A 17,229-nucleotide genomic window follows, 5' to 3' on the forward strand; every position below is an offset into this window, starting at 1 on the left:
AGTACATGCTCTTAACTGATCATTTTAAGCTTAAACAACTGAGTAGTAATGGTGCCAGTGACTAAGATAGAAATTGTGATGAAAGACAAGTTCCAGTTTTGGAGCTATGAATTTTAAGTGTCTGTGAGATGCCCAAGAGATACTTGGACACAGAAACTTCCAAGAGAGATCTGTTTAAAAAAATAATAATAATTCATGATGCTTGTTTAAAATGATAAGAAAGCTGGAAATGGTGACACACATCTGTAATCAGTAGCATGGGACTCTGAGGCAGGAGGATTGCAAGTTCAAAGCCAGTCTCAGCAACTTAGCAAGGCCCTAAGCAATTCAGTGAGACTCTGTCTCAAATAAAAAAAGGGTTGGGGATGCGGCTTAGTGGTTAAGTGCCCCTGGATTCAATCACTAGTATTAAAAAAGAAAAAAAAAAACGTAGGAACAACTGTGTTCAAGGAGGTCAGGGTGATAGGTACAGGAACTGCTGCAAAAGGGTCTTTGCCACTGAGTAAAGAGGTCAGAATCTACTGTGACTCCAACAAAGACAAGTGGGGATTCAGGAGCAGTGTGGGTCACTGTGGTCAGTAACAAGGGTGAGGGATTTTTGCCAAATGCTATTAGACAACCTCCTGTCATCACAAACAAGATACCTGAAATAATTAATCTGTAAAGAAAAAGGTTTATTTTGGCTCATGGATTTGGAAGTTCTAGTCTAAGAATGAATCAACCCATATTTTGAGGCTCTGGTGGGGGTGCTGGATGACCATGCTGGGCAGCACCAGCTCCCCTCATTCTTGAGCCAGGAAGTAAAAGGAAGAGGAAGAGATTGGGCTCCCACAGTCCCTGTTATGGGCACATCCCTAGTAACCCAAGGACCTCATACTAGGTCCCATCTCATAAAGGCTCTATTGCCTCACAGTAACGCCACCATGGGACACATGGACCTTTGGGGAATATTCATTCAAACCACTGCCCTGACTTAGCAGGGCTCTTTCTCAAACCAGCTTCTATAAGGGAAGAAAAGAGGGAAGCCTAAGTTTGAGCCTTGTCAGACGGGTTCCAAGGAGCCTGACTGCAGTTTGAGTCAAAGGAGAGAAGCCTTTGTCTGCTGGAGATGCTCATCTCCCTGTCATCAACATGTAGAGGTAGGGTAGTCAAGGATCACCACGGGTCCCTGGGAAATGGTGGAAAAGTAAAGGGCCAAGACCCCAGGAATGCCAATACCAGGGCCAGTAAGGGCTGGGTTGAAGAAGAGAAGCCAACAGTAACAAAGGTATTCCAAGGAGGAACAGGTCAAGGAGAGAGACAAGATGGAGAGGAGCTTAAAGGTGTTTGTTAAATTTGGCAACAGAGAGACCTATGGCCTGGGCTAGACAGTATCCATAGAGTGTATACAGTGAGGCAGATCGCAGTGAACTGAGCCTTTGAGAGGAGTGGAGGTGCCAGCAGTGATGTGGATGGAACATCCTAACTGCAGATGGAGAGGGAGGGCAGGAACTTCAGGGTCAAGATACATTTTTGTTTGCTTTTCTCCCTAAAATGAAAGAGATATGATGATGTTTAGATACTAGAGGAACTAGTAGGGAATGAAGAAGTTAGAAATAACTAAGTGGAAAGATGTTGGGAATGGAACAAAACCCTACTGGGGTGTGAAGAATACCCTGAGATTCAGCACTTTCTCCTCTGAGAGGGGAGCAGGTGGGTGATGGAGGGAGGGGAGGTAGAGGGGGGATTGTATGCAGCAGTAAGAGGTAGTAGGACTCAGCAAAGGCAACTAGATTTTTGACTCAAATTTCCATGTTGATGGCAATGCTCTTGCTGATGTGTAGGGTGTATTTTAGAGGTGAAACTGTCTTTGAAGTATACAGTCAGATTTCCAGTGGTGTAAGTCTAACCAACAAAGAAGATGGAGGCTTGTTGTTAGAGGTGTAGACATAGGGTGTCCAGGAGTGACCACCAAAACCTCAGAGTGGATAAAATTGTACAGGAGACTGATGTATGAGAAGAAAAGGTGAGAAGAGTGGAGGAGCAGACAGGGAAAGAACTGTACAGAAAGCCAAGGGATGGGAAGATTATTGAAAAAGGTTTAGCATATAGTTGTGTAGAGCTCAACAAAGCAGTTGGAAAAGCATATATTACATTTAGCAATGAGGAAGTCATTGGTGACCTTGGCAAATGTGTTTTTAGGGAGCAATGGAGGAGACAGCCAAACTGGAGTGACTTGAGGCAATGGAATTCGACAGCCGAAATGGTGAAGTGTAGATTGTTCTGAAGAAAACAAGGCATTTTAAATTATGTAGATTTCATCGCTCTGTGAGTTTTCTGCCAAAGAATGTTGGGAATTCCAAGAAACAAACAATTTGTGCGGCCCCGCTTGTCCTCATTGGCAGAGCTTTGGAGAACACTCTTCCCCACCTCTCCTCCTTCATCTCCCAATCTAAGGCTGAGGCTGACCCCAATGTCCTTTTTCTCTTAGGCCGAATCCTGGATCTGAAGACGGGGACAGTCAAGAAGGAAGGGCAGCAGTCATCCATGAGGATGTGCATGGGCTCACGGCGCTCCTTCATATGCAGAATGAGGTTCGTTTGGGGCAACAGAGGGCCATCGCTGTGGTGAGATTGCTCCCTTCTGATCTGCCATTGAGACCCTTGACTGATCACCAGGAGCAGTGGTGCATGCCTATAATCCCAGCAGCTTGGGAGGCTAAGGCAGGAGGATCATGATTTCAAAGCCAGCCTGAGCAACTCAGCAAGGCCCTAAGCACCTTAGTGAAATAAAATATAAGAAGAGCTGGGGATGTGGCACAGTAGTAAGTACCCCTAGGTTCAATCCCCAGTATAAATTAATTAATTAATCAATTAATTAATTAATTTAGAAAACACCCTTGACTATTGCTTCAAAGGTCATACATGCTGGTTTGGTTTCCCTCTGAAGACTTCATCTTCTTCTCCTCAGCCCATGAATATACAGACTCCCTGATTTGTCCTGTTTCCCTACATCCTTCTTTGTCTGGTTTTCCACTCTCTTCTGCCTTGTCCTAGATTCATATCCCCTTCTTCTTCACTGTATCTTTTGACTTTCTACCCATTCTTCAAGACCCTTCTCAAAGCAACCTCTCCAAGTTACCATTCCATTTGTCAACATGTCTTGTATTAAAACCATCGATTCCTCACTTATTCGTATATCTCCTGTGACAACTCATAAATTTTTTTATTGATCTCTATTGTATCTGTCAAATTGTTAATTGATATTCTAAATGTAAATACCTTGGCATCATGAATCAGTTATAATGCCTTGAAGATAAAAGCTTTGATTTAAACCTCTTTGAGCCTCCCTGACATCTTGCAGAGTGTTCTGTACATGCAGTTATCCCTCATGTTTGGTTCCAGGACCCCTTACCAATACCATAATCCACAGATGCTAAAGTCCCATATTTAAAATGCCATACATAGCATTTGCATGTAACCTATATGTATCCTCCCATGCATAAATCATCTCTAGATTACTTATAATTAATGCAGTGTAATGCTGATGCTACTCATTCATCATTCATTCATTCATTCAACCAGTTTATATAGAGGGATCACTTATGCTGGGATTCCTTATGGTGTGGGAAGCTAGTGTTAAATAAAGCATTATGGGCCTGCATACTACTTATTTCATGGGAGTGATACGCAATAGACAAAAAAACCAAGTTAGTATATACAGAATGTCAGATAGTGGAGGAAAACAAGGCAAATTTGAGGAGTAGAAATAGTAGGCCTTGCTAGTCTACCTGTTGTGTGGGGTGAGTAGGGACAGCCCTCACTGATCAGATAACATTTGAGTAGGGACCCAAAGAAAGTAAATGAACAGGACATGGAATCTGGGAAAAGAGGACTCCTGATAGAGGGCTGAGCCCATATTAAACATGCTGGGGCAAGAATATTCTTACACGTTCAAGGAACACTAAAGAGATTACTGTGTCAGAAGTAGGTGCTAGGCGAGAGCAATGGTGGGAGATAAAGTCAAGAGATGGTAGATGTCGAGTCATGTTGACCTCAGAAGATTTTAGCTTTGACACTGCATGAGATGGGAAGTCATCAGAGTTTGAGTATAAGAGTCACATGTTCTGAATGACATTTTAAAATTGCTCTGACTTTGTGTGGAGAATAAGCCTACAGGGGACAAGGCTAGAAGCAAGGAGACTACTATAATAATTCAGGTGAGAATAATGATTGTAAGCATTGCTCAACTTTTGAACATATTTTGAGATGAAGCCAGACTGCAGGTAAAGTATAAGAATATGAAAGAAGTTATGATAAGTCTGAAATGTTTACCCCTCCAAGTTGAAAGATGGAACTGCCATTTACTAGGATGGGAAGATAGTAGAGGACAAATGTCAGCCCTTGTAAGATCAAGATGCACAACAGACAGCTAAATGGAGATGACTAGGCAGTTGAACATGTAATTCTGGAAAACAAGGGAGGAGCTGAAGATACGGGCTTGGGGATTTGGGGAACAAAATTTGAAGCCACAAGAATGAGATGGCATGAGGTCACCTGGAAAGTGAGTGTTGACAGGAGATCAGAGGACTGTTCCTATGCACTCCTACACCAGGGAGGTAAAGAAGAGCCCACAAAGGAGACTGGCGGCATCTAGGCAGGCTGGGGACAAGACAGGGCCAAGAAAGTTTCTAGGAGGAAGACTGCCAAATTCTGCTGATGAATCCTGAATATTAGAAGGAGGAACAGCAGGAGCTAGAGCTGCAGGCAGGTAAGTGAGGCTGATCTTGGCTGCCTCCTCCAGAGCAGACATCTGCCCTGTCATCCCTGGTACATGATCTCTTGAGCAGGCTCTCCCTCAGCACCTCTCCTAATAAGACTGCCTGATTCTATACCCATCCTGGGTTAGCCATCTATCTGAGCACCCATCCTCCCCACCAAGCTGCCTGACCCTGGGGATATTCTAGTTCTCAGGCCTGGCACCATGGAACCCTCACTAATGTCATTCTTACCCAATTCTTTGCTGCTGGAATTTGTGACTTGCCACTTGTACATTTGATGGGTACTGTGAAGTTCCACACAATAGATACTCTAAAATAATTAAATAGTTTCCCTTTTTATACTGGGGATTGAACCCAGGGGCACTTTACCACTGAGCTACATCCCTAACCCTTTTTATTTTTTATTTTGAGATAGGATCTTGCTAAGTTGCTGAGGGTTTCACCAAGTTGCTGAGGCTGGCCTCAAACTTGTGATCCATCTTCCTCAGCCTCTTAGTGGCTGAGATTTCAGTCCTATGCTACCACACACAGGTAGAGTATGGTATGCCATTTCTCTTAGTAGCCTGTAATGCGATTATCACTACCCTACCAACCAGATTCATGCAGTCACCTGCCTGCCCTGGCATGCCTTTGGGCTGCTTTTTGAAGTGCCAGGCCCACACTGCTTGGATGGACCTGAGAGGTCAGTCACACTGCTGTTTCTGAAAGCATAACTTCCTTCCCCAAATAAAACAACTTAATTTCAGCAAGACACGGGCAAAGTCTACCAGTAAAGGGCAGAGGGCTATGCCGGCATCCCTGGGTAGTAGTGTCACGGATTGATCCTGCTCTGAAGGCCACATTAGTGCTGGCAGCTGTCCAAGGCCTCAGAGTATAATTGGACTCTCATCTTTGCTATGTTGAAAATTAAGACATCAGGATGTTACTTGTCATGTAGTTGGGAAGTGGAAGTGCATGTAGCAAGTAAGAATGCCAAGCAGTGGTCAGAGCCTGGCCAGAGTCCAGGCCTTGGATGTTTAGTGCCCAGATATTGAGAGGATCATGGAGAACGGAGGCAGGAAAGGGCCTATCAGAGTAGGCAATGTGATGCCTCACATCTTCTGACTCCCAGGCAGAGACCCACAGAAAGACCTGATTCTATACCTGTTGGCCTCTTGCTTTCACTCACCCCTGCCTCAGGAGACTTCAAGCTGTGTATTAGAGCCAGAACATTGCAGGAGAGGAGGGAGAGTTTCTACAGCTGTGATACTAAAGCCTGAGAAGATGCTACTGTTCATCAACTGGCAACATCTGTTTCCAGTTGCTGTGTCTGCTCAGGGCTAAAGAGACAATGCTACTGTCATCACCCACTTCTCTCATTTCCTGGAAGCCACCGAAGTGATCTTGTGGAACTTAGCATGGCCAGGGTTCTCCTAGTTTTTCTACACCTCTCCAGCTCTGGACTGGGCCCTGAAACTCTTTCCATGTATATTGCAAAGTGAGCCACACTCTCCTTCCTCTGATGGCAATCAAAAATTCAAAGGCATGGTAGCCTGCTTCTCCACTTTGGAAGGAAATTGGTCACAGGTCTCATCTGAGTAAATGTGTAAGCATCACTTGAGAACCACATACTCGACACCAGCACTATATGTTTTAAAAATGTATGTGGATCTTTACTTATTCTAACACATTTATCAAATCTTAGGTGTGGAAATGCTCCTTTGGACCACCTTCCTCTTAACAGAATAACCACCATGAGGAAAAGGTTCAGGTCAGTATCCCTTTCTGATATATATTTTGAGGTTGTGCTGGCAGATAGTTTCAATACCCTAAGCTGAGGAGTAGCGCAGCTTGAAGAGAGACCTGAGTACAGAAAGGACCAAGAGACCCATACATCAGATGCAGTGGCTGACATGAGAAGTGGGAATTGGTAGAATTTATTTGGAACTGGTCATACCATATAGAAGGAGGGAAAAGAGAATGGTGGGAAGTTGAGATTCAATGTCATAAAGACAGACAAGGGAACCCAGTAGCTTAGATGTCAAAGTGGTTATTGACATCTTGCCTCACTCACATGTAATAAAAATAATTTCACAAGTGTTCTTTCTTTAGGAATGGTCTTGGCCCTGTAAAAGAAGGAGAAGCCCAGTATGCAGTGGTCCACTGCACAGGATACATCAAAGCTTGGCCACCAGCAGGTGAGCTCAGCTGCAAATGCAATCCAGGTCTTTCTGTGGGTCTCTGGTATCCTATGAGGAATATATTCTTAGAGGAAGAGAAGAACAATCGTATTCTTCTTTGTAGTTAGAACTTAATGATATTTATCATTGGAAAAAGCCCTGTACCTGAAACAGAGGTTTCCAAAAAGAGCTCATTCTATAGAAGTCATCAGAGCCTTAGCAATTCATTTCTAGGTGCTGTTCCCACAGCCTTCTGTAAAGTCAGAGTGACAATTTGAAATCCAAGTCATCAGAAAAGTGCAAATCAAAACCCAATGATTACCTCTTGTACTCATTTGGATGATTAAAGTAAAACATAATAACAAGTATTGGTGAGGATGTGGAGCAACTGGAACCCTCTTACATTGCTGATGGGAATGTAAAATAGTACAACCACTTGGAAAAAGAGTCTGGCAGTTCCTCAAAATGGTAAACAGCAGTCTCACTCCTAGATATCAGTTTAAAAGAAATGAAGACCTTATGTCTTCAAAGAAATGTATACATGAGTGTTCATAGCAGCATCATTCATGATGGTAAAAAAATGAAAGAATTTGAATGTGTGCCAACAGATAAGTGGATAAATAAAATGTGATCCGTCTCTACAATGGAATACCAAACAGTTATGGAAAGCAGTGAAGTACTGATAAATTGTCTATTAAGGAACTTTTGAAAATATCATGCTAAGTGAAAGTATCCAGACACAAAAGGTCACATGTTATATGATCTCATTTATATAAAAATGTCCAGAACAGCCAAATCAGTCAAGCTAGAAAGTAGTTTGGTTTCCAGGTGCAGCAGGGAGAAAAGACAGGAAATGACTGTGAAAGGGTACAGTAGTTTTTTGAGGAGTTACAGAAGTGTTCTAAAATTAGATAGTAGAGGGTTGCATAACTCTGTAAATATACTAAAAACTACTGAATTGTACACTTTAAGATGGTAAATTTTATGGTATATGAATTGTATCTTGATAAACTGTATATGGTGGTGGGATGCTGGGATCAAACCAAGACTCTTATGCTTGCAAAACAAACACTCTACTACTGAACAATATACCCAGCCCAATAATTGTTCTTAAACAAGAGTGTATACAATGTCAAGCCATTTATAATGTATATTACAGTATACATTATATTTCAGTGAATGTTTCATGTTAGCTTGAGACCAATGTGTATTCTGCAATTGTTGGATGGATTATTTTCTAAATGTCAATTGCATCAAGTTGATTAATAGTGCTGTTATGGGCCACTATATTCATATTGATTTTTTTGCCTGCTTGATTCTTCAATTACTGAAAGAGTGTTGAAGTCTCCAATTATGATAGTGTATTTACTTATTTCTCCTTGTAGTTCTACTTTGCTTCACATATTTTGATGTTCTGTGTTTTGGTGCACATATACTAAGGGTTGTTATGTCTTCTTGGAGAATTTTCCCTTTTTATTCCCTTCTACATCACTGTACTTTTCCTCATTCTCAATTCTACTTTGCCTGAAATCAACTTAGTTTCTCCAGCTTTCTTTTGATTAGTGTTAACCTGAGTATGTCTTTATATTTGAAGTGGGTTTCTTATAAACAGCATCTAGTTTGATCTAACTTTTTTATACACTCTGACAATCTGCCTTTTGATTAGTGTATTTAGACCATCACATTCAACATGATTATTTATATAGTTTTATTAATAGTCGCCATGTTTCCTATTCATTACAATTGCTCTTTGGTTTTTTTCCCTCTCTTTTCCTGCCTTTTCTTAGAGCATTTTGTATTTGATTTTCTTTCCTCTTAGCATGTTATATTAGCTTTCAAAATGTTTTCATTATTTGTCCCAACTTTGAAATATACACTTATAATTAATATAAATCCATATTTGAATAATATATGATTCATGGTAGCCCAGACACCTACTAACAGAGCATCCCCCCTTCCCATCCCCTTCACTTCTCTTTATCATCTCACAAGACATTGTTACTATTATTCCTTTGAACAGAGATCTGTTAACTCAGTTAAGAATAATAAAAATGAAAGATTTTATTTTACTTTCATTTATTCCTCATCAGTGCCCTTCTTCCCTTCTTTATGTAGACCTGAATCTCTGACCTACGTAATTTCCTTCTTCCTGAAGTATTGATTGATCGATTGATTGGTACTGGAGATTTTTAAATTTTATTTGTTCTTTTTTTATGCATGACAGTAGAATATATTTTGACATATTATGCATATATGGGATACAACTTTCCATTCTTCTGGTTTTACATGATGTGCAATTACATTGGTCAGGTATTCATATATGAACATGGGAAAGTAATCTCCGATTCATTCCACTAACTTTCCTATTCCCATTCCCCCTTCCTTCCCTTCATTCCCCTTTGTCTAATCCAATGTATTTTTATTCTTCCTCACTTCCTGCTTATTGTGAATTAGCATCCACATATCAGAGAGAGTATTTGGCCTTTGGTTTTTTTTGGGATTGGTTTATTTCACTCAGCATGATAGTCTCCAGTTCCATCCATTTACTGGCAAATGCCATAATTTCATTTCTCTTTATGACAGAGTAATATTTCTTTGTGTATATATACCACATTTTCTTTATCCATTCATCTGTTGAAGGGTACCTAGTTTGGTTCCAGAGTTGACCTATGTGAATTGAGCTGCTATAAACATTTTGTGGCAATGTCTTTATATTATGCTGATTTTAAGTTCTTTGAGTGCATACCAAAGAGTGGGATAACTGGGCCAAATTGTGTCCAAGTTTTCTGAGGAATCTCCATGCTGCTTTCCATAGTGGTTGCACCAGTTTTCAGTCCCACCAGCAATATATAAGTGTACCTTTTTCACTACATCCTTGACAACATTTATTGTTACTTATATTCTTGATAATTATCATTCTGACTGGATGAGATGAAATCTCAGTGAAGTTTTAATTTGTATTTCTCTAATTACTAGAGATGTTGAACATTTTTTCACATAGTTGTTGACTGATTGTATTTCCTCTTCTGTGAAGTGCCTGTTTACTTCCTTTGCCCATTTATTGATTGAGTTATTTGTTTTTTGGCATTAATTTTTTTTTTTTTTAGTTATTTATATACCCTGGAGATTAATGCTCTATCTGAAGTGCAGGTGGCAAAGATTTCCTCTCTTTCTGTAGTCTCTCTCTTCACATTCTTGATTATTGCCTCTGCTGTGAAGAAGCTATTTAGTTTAACCCAGGGACATTTGACCACTGAGCCACATCCCTAGCCCTTTTTATTTTTTTTTTATTTTGAGACAGAGTCCTCCCAAGTTGCTGAAGGCCTCACTAAGTTTCTGAGACTGGCTTCGAAATTGCAGTCTTCTTGCCTCAGCTTCTCAAGTCACTGGAATTACAAACATGGACCACAATGCCTAGCTGAACAATTTATTTTAATATTTCTTGAAGGGCAGGTCTACTGTTAAAAAACAATCTCTGTTTTTGTTCTTCGTAGAAAGTCTTTATTTCTTCTTAGCATTTGATGGGTAATTTTACTGGATACATAAAATTCTATGTTGGCAATGACTTTCAACATTTTAAATATTTCACTCTACTTCTGTTTGCAAGTTTCTTATGAGAAGTAAACATAATTTTTATCCTTGTTCTCCTATTAGTAGCGTGAGGTTTTTTTTTTTTTTTTTTTTTTCTGGTTGTTTCAAGATTTTCTCCTTATGTTTGGTTTTCTGCAGTTGACTATGATATACCTGAGTGTAGAATTCTTTTTATGCTTCTTGGTGTTCCCTCAGCTTCCTGGTTCTGTGCTTTGGTGTCTGTCATTAATTTGGGGAAATTTGTGGACATTATTTCTTCAAATATTTATTCTGCCTTTTCTCTTTCTTCTCCTTTGAATTTTCAAATTGCACATATGTTATACCTTTTGTAATTGTACCACAGGTTTCAGATATTCCTTCATTCCTTCCTTCCTTCATTCCTTTTTTTTTTTTTTTTTCTTTTCCTATTGGTATTTTAGTTTGGATAATCTCAAAATGATATATTTTCAAGTTCAATGATGTTTTCCGCCCTTGGCCACATTTGGGCTACTGATGGATCTATCAAAGTTGTTCTACATTCCCATTGTAGTGTTTTTAATTTCCAGTATTTTCTCTTCATTCCTTCTTAGAATCTCCATCTCTCTGCTTACATTATCCATTTGTTCTTGCATATTGTCTACTTTCCCCATTAGAGTTCTTAATTTACTAATCATGGTTATTTTAAATTTCCCAGCTGGTTATTTCAAAATCTGTGTCACATCCAAGTCTAGTTCTGTGCTTCCTTCATCCCTTCAGACTGATCTTCCCTACCTTTTAATGTGACTTCTGATTCTTTGTTTCAAACCAGACATAATATATCAGGTAATAAGAACTAAGGTAAATGGGCCTTTCGTGTAAGGTCTTACATTAATCCTGCTAACAGTTGGACTGTTTTTAATGTTTGTTATAGCTGTTGATGCTAGAAGCTGTAAATTTCTCTCACATTTTTTTTTCTCCCCTACTCCCTTTGGGTTTCCTGAAGAGCTTCTTCTTAAATAGAGTCTATGCCTCTCAGCTTCTCATCTATAAACCACGGTTTTAGAAGAGCTCTGTTGGTGTGTTCTAATTGTTCTGTAAACTAATGATTAAACCTCCCTCTTTTAGTGGACTTCTGTCCTAGGGCCAGGACATTCACAAGTGTGTCCTTCTCATCCCTCCCCTTAGGTCAGGTAGGAAGGAGAGGTGGCAGAAATTGGGTGGGTCCCTACCCCTACCCCTACCCCTGCCACATGAATCATTGTTTTAGTCTGTTTTATGTTGCTATAATAAATACCACAAACTAGATAATTTATAAAGAAATGAAATTTATTTCTCACAGTTCCAGAGACTAGAAAGTTCAAGTTCAAGGGGTCACATCTGGTGAGGGCATTCTTACTGCATCATAACCTGGAAGACAACATCACATGGTGAGAGTATGTGCGCTTGAGTTTCTCTTGTTATGAAGCCACTGCTCCCATCATGGGGGCACTCTTATGACCTCATCCAATTCTAATTATGTTCCAATGGCCCCACCTCCAGCTATAGGAAACATAATATAGGAATCTGGGGACTTGTGTTTCCAACACATGAACTTTTCAAAGACATATTTAGATCATAGCAACTGTAAGACACAAGATTATTAGGCTGTTGTTTGCCAAAATCCTCAGCTAGACTCAAGAACAGGAAACTCACAAGAGCCTGGACCTCAGCTTTATAGATCCAGTCATGGTCTGGAAGCTGCTGTAGAACTGATCAGACCCAGGGAGTTTGAAATAATTCTCAGAAGCTGAGCTATTAACCAGCTACAATCCAATAATGGCATGGGGGTCTCTGTGTAAGTGATATGGATGCTCCTGTGCAATATCCAGGGGATCTGTCAGGTTTTGAAGTACTAAAGACACCAGATTTGTATTAGGAAGTTGTTTGGTGAGAGGAAAATAGGAGCAAATGGATGTGGGTCTTGAAGGGAGATTCCCAGCAGTTCAGTTCTCCAAGTACATGTGATGGACCCATGAATGACAGTTGTTGAACAAGGCTCTATGGGCTACAGGGCACAGTGCTCCAGGGAGCATTCAGGCAGGCATGGAGGCCCATGTGTGACCACAGGAGACTCCAGGAGAGTGTGGCTAGAGTCTGTGGTCAGAAGAAGCCACCTGGAGGAAGCTCATAATAGTGCTGGTCAGTTCTGCCAAATTCTGCTTCTTGGGACCCATACCAAGGTGACCATCTCATTCTTAATGAAGATTTCTTCATTTGAATTAGTTCATTATTCTCATTATACCAAGCAAAGTCCTCTTCCTGCTTCTGACCTCCAAGTGCTCTCTTTCTTAACTGCTTTATTTGAGCTTCACTCTTGTTACCTCACATGAGAAATGCCCTGATCATGGTAAATTCACTCTCAGTGTCCTTGTGGATAAGGGGGAGAAAGGAGACTGAGGCCAGGAGCGCAGACAGATGGCTGCGTCCAAAGTATACAAAGCTGGCTCAGGACAAGCTCCCCAGGAGTGGCACATGGCCATGACTGCTAGTGATGGCAGTCACAGGGCAGGAGGGCTTACTATGCCTTAAATCTTCCACAGTTGCCCTTGAAACCTGCCACATGAGAAATGGTTGATGGAGCCAGCCAGGGTGGGTGTTTAGGTTGGAGAAAGTGAGACATGATTTCTGTCTTTAAATATTTGAGGGGGTGTCATATGAAGGAGGAGTTGATCTCTCTTAGAATAGTTCCAGAAGGCACAATTTGGACCAAAAGGGGAAAGTAATTGGAAGGCAGATTATAACTCAATAGGGACAAATGAGTAAAGGGTACAAACAGGATGTTCATAATGTATATACAGACACACTAAGCATGTGAGAAGATATTCAATCTTACTGTTAATAAGAACTGCAATTTAAAACAATTTGATGCTGTCCCCTTTCCCATCAAATGACAAAAATTATAAAAGATAAAATGTTGGTAAGATTCAGGAAAATGGGTACTTTTATGTACCCCTAGTTGGACTATTAATTAGTACAAATCTTCAGTAGACTAATTTGGCAGCAGTAATTAAATGCCTTAAAATATACATTCCTTAAGATGCAAGGAGTACACTGCTAGGAACATATTCTAAGTCATTAATCAGATCTGTGTATGTATTATGTCTAAGCATCATCTGTGAAAACCTCCAATTCCAAAGAGAGAGAGTTAGTCAAAAATTATATGGAACATCTATATGATAGAATACTGGGCAACTATTAGCAGGCGTGCCTCCAGAGGATATTTAAAAGCAAAGCAAAGTATTAAAAAGTAGTTTTTAACACCCCAGTTTTATTTTTAGATTATAGGTGAGTAAATCTATGCATTAAAAACAGTATATTAATCGCTGTTGCTTCTGTAGATTGTTAGATTTTTTTCTTGCTTTTCCATTCATTTCTGCTTTTTCAAAATGTTTACATAACTTTAAAAATCAAGTAAAGTCATATTTTTAAGAAATCAATCTAAATTTTCTAAAGGGACAATCCGGACAATTGGACTGAGTGGTTTACACTGAATTTAGAAGTTGTGCCTTTTTTGTTTGTTTTGTATTTAACTTTGTTTTTACTTTTATTTGGTCACATTTCTCTGAAGAGATTTCTGTGAAGATAGAAAATAAGACTATCTCCATGCACAGTGACTATGGCATGCCTACAGGATACTTAGTAGGCACTGTCTTTTTCTGTGACCATTAATATCCTGCTTCTTGATTGAAAACTACCTTCTTAAATCATGTAACACAATTCCATGCTTATTGTTGAGATCCCTCAAGACCCAGGAACATGCTGTGTTCATCTTCTCACCCCAGTACATAGTTCAGAACTGACACACAGTTCATATTCATGAAGACTGGATGGATGGATAAACAGATGGACAGAAGGAACAAAAGTATTGAAGGAGAGAGGAATGCCTGCCTAGACAAAAGAAATAGTCAACATAGAAGGATGTTTTATAGAATCCAGAGTTTATAGAATGCACTTTCCCAGAAATCTTTTAGGATGAGTAGAGACAGTCATCTGACTTAGATGAGGGGGTTGAAATGAAGTCATAGCATTCTCACCCTACTCTAAGGTCATGGAATTGGAGCATTGGAGCAGCATGCAACTCACTTTACGACTGAATGATGCCTTGTAAATTTACAAGGCTGCCACATCTTGCTCATAAGCTCGGGCTCCTTAATTATAAACAATGACTTGATTGGGAAGTTCAAGAGTCCTAGTAAGGAAGTATGAAGATTTATGGCAGCCAATCAGAGTCACTGTAAATATCTAAATCTGACCTTGAAAAATCTATAAAGGTAAGCATCAGAGGTAAATTTTATGTTGCTAACAGGGGCTAAAGGACAGGTCCTTTGACAGCCCACAGGAACACATTTGCTTAGGTCTGTACAGGTTATCTGTGCATTTGTGGTTCTTCTTCCTCCCTGCTGACTCCATGTCAAAGATAAATGTCACAGTGAATTCTGATATGTTCCAAAGCCTTTTCTGCTACACAGTATCCTCTCAGCTTCACATCAGTTTATACTGTATAGTTTTCATTTTAAATATTTGGGTGCAATTAAAGGAAAAGGAGTGTATCAGAGACAGTAGTTCCCTTGTCCAGTTCTTCAGTTGTTGAATTTGTCAGAAATCACTACATACATATCACAATGAATCCCATTTTTATGTAAAACTATCATGCACCAATTTTTTTTTTTAAATCACCCATAACAGGTTGCAGTTTACATTTTAGGGGATGTGTCAGAATCCAAAGGACAATGCAAGTCTGAAGATGTAACTCACCTCCACCCCATTGTCCCACCTAGCACCTTGCAGTTTTGCAGACATTCAGCTTTGGCCTAGAGTCATCTGTAAAACAGAAGCATCCTTCTCCAGTCACCATCACTGGTCTGCTTGGTCCTTCATATAAACAATTATGAAGAATGTCCAATTAACTGGGGTGTGTCTGCACAGGAGAGCCAAAGTCTGCCCACAGGAAAGAGCCTAACCCTGAGCTGATGACCTCCCTGGGATCCTCCAGGTCTGGAAGGATTTTGTTATTGGCGCCTAGTGTGCTTTCTCACTGGTGAAACTTTGCTTTTCTTCCCTTTGCTGCTAGACTTTCAGTAAGCCTTGGCCACAGCATGCCAGAGGCCTGAGGTCATGTTGGTGCTTGGCTAGAATCTGTTGTGGTAAGGCCAGTGCTGTCACCATGCCCAGTAATTCAACCCTGCCACGAACTCATCCATAACAGACTTGCACTCCTTACAGCTTGGTCATTGAATACTGTGTTGTTTTTCCACCACTTGAAAATCTCTAAAAGCTTCTTGTCTGTATTGAGGCCACCAAGTCACAGGGTGATACCTAGAACCCAGCTCTTTCCAGCCCTGAGCCCTCCTGTGGTATAAACACCAGGTCTTCTGCTCAGGACCTCTCCAGACATCAAAGCCATGACCTTGGCCTGAGATGGTGAAAGAAAGATGGCATAGCCTTGGCTTTCTCATTCTTAGGCTGGCAAAGTTACTCTTCCTTCTCTTTCTGTAAATGTTCTTTGAGCTCCTGCCACAGAGAAGGTACTTGCAAGTCCTGGGATCTTGAGGTGAGGCTGATGTGGTTTTTGCCCTTGTGGAACTCACAGTGCAATGGAAGAGACAGACTGGCTTTCAGGTCAGTGCAAGGCCACAGGTCAGTGGTCATAACAGGCAGGAGGTCATCTCCTGGAGAGTGTCAAGGCAAGCTTCTCCATATTGCACACTGCAGCCAAGCCTTACTGAAAACCTGGCAGGCAATGTTGACTTAAGGAATCAGAGTTCTATTGAGCCAAAACATAAACACAAAGGAAAAGTTAGGAATTTTTGCTAGTTGACACACATTGCAGGCATGGGAAATAATAGGGGTCAGGACAAGGGAGACATCATAATGATCAGTTTTCATTAGAAAGTGCCCACTATGTGCCAGGCTCAGTGAAAACTCATCATGGACTATGCTATTTAATTTTCACAACAACCCTGATCAGGTGCAGCCACTGTTATTATTATCTCCTTTCCACAGGGTAGATGCATCTAGCACACAAATCTAGCAAGTAATAGGGCTGTGTTGTCAGGCCAGACCTCCTTCACGCCCTAACTATCATACTGTGCTTCCTCTAGGTGAGAGAGAGATGTTATGCTCAGAGCTACTTACAATTCCCTGTAGCTGGCAGGGGATCGGATCAGATCCTGGGGCTGAGGCCTTGTGCACTAAGCCTGGGAGTTTGGATCCTTCAGTACATTCTGTGGAGAGTCACAGAAAGTCACTGAAGTTTTTTAAAGATTATTCTGCCAGTTGGATTGAAGAAGGGGGCTCAACGGCACAGGGGACAGTGAGGACCAGTGTTTCTGTCATTACCTCAGAGGTACTATGAGATGGCAGGGGCATGTGAGATGACGGGGATAAGGGCCACAGACAAGGACCACAGCTGGTGGGTGGGGAAGCTGGGGTTCAAACCCAGGAAATCTGACTCCAGAGTCAGGGTGCTTAAGCATTATACTTGATCACCTCCTCTTTAGTGTGAAATCATCTGGGACTTTAAATTCAGAATTTAGATTTTAGGTATTTGGTCATTGTTGCCTTTTTCATCTGTCTTCTGATGTCTATTTTCTGTGTTTTGGGAAACAGATTTGCCACTCTGCAGTAAATTCCATAACTCTGTTACCTATGATCAGTCAGATACCACTCAGCTTCTTGGTCCACCCGTTATATCTGTTCTATGCTACCTCCATTATTTTAGTC

At 40.7% G+C, this 17,229-nt stretch overlaps 1 protein-coding gene across 5 annotated transcripts in view; it reads left to right on the plus strand.

Annotated features, from left to right (window-relative positions):
- Positions 1–17,229, plus strand: part of Arnt2 (aryl hydrocarbon receptor nuclear translocator 2) — a 178,356-nt gene that overhangs the window by 98,449 nt on the left and 62,678 nt on the right. For all 5 annotated transcript variants that reach the window (XR_007107127.1, XM_047540658.1, XM_047540656.1 and 2 more), the window contains exons 6-8: positions 2,471–2,573; positions 6,444–6,509; positions 6,851–6,936. Coding sequence is in view for 4 of the 5 variants with exons in the window: in XM_047540658.1 (XP_047396614.1) it covers positions 2,471–2,573; positions 6,444–6,509; positions 6,851–6,936 (255 nt within the window). In the remaining variant the exon portion in view is untranslated. The remainder of the gene's footprint in view (positions 1–2,470; positions 2,574–6,443; positions 6,510–6,850; positions 6,937–17,229) is intronic.

The sequence above is a fragment of the Sciurus carolinensis genome, chromosome 2 (genome assembly GCF_902686445.1).
Source record: "Sciurus carolinensis chromosome 2, mSciCar1.2, whole genome shotgun sequence".
Lineage (NCBI taxonomy): Eukaryota > Metazoa > Chordata > Mammalia > Rodentia > Sciuridae > Sciurus > Sciurus carolinensis.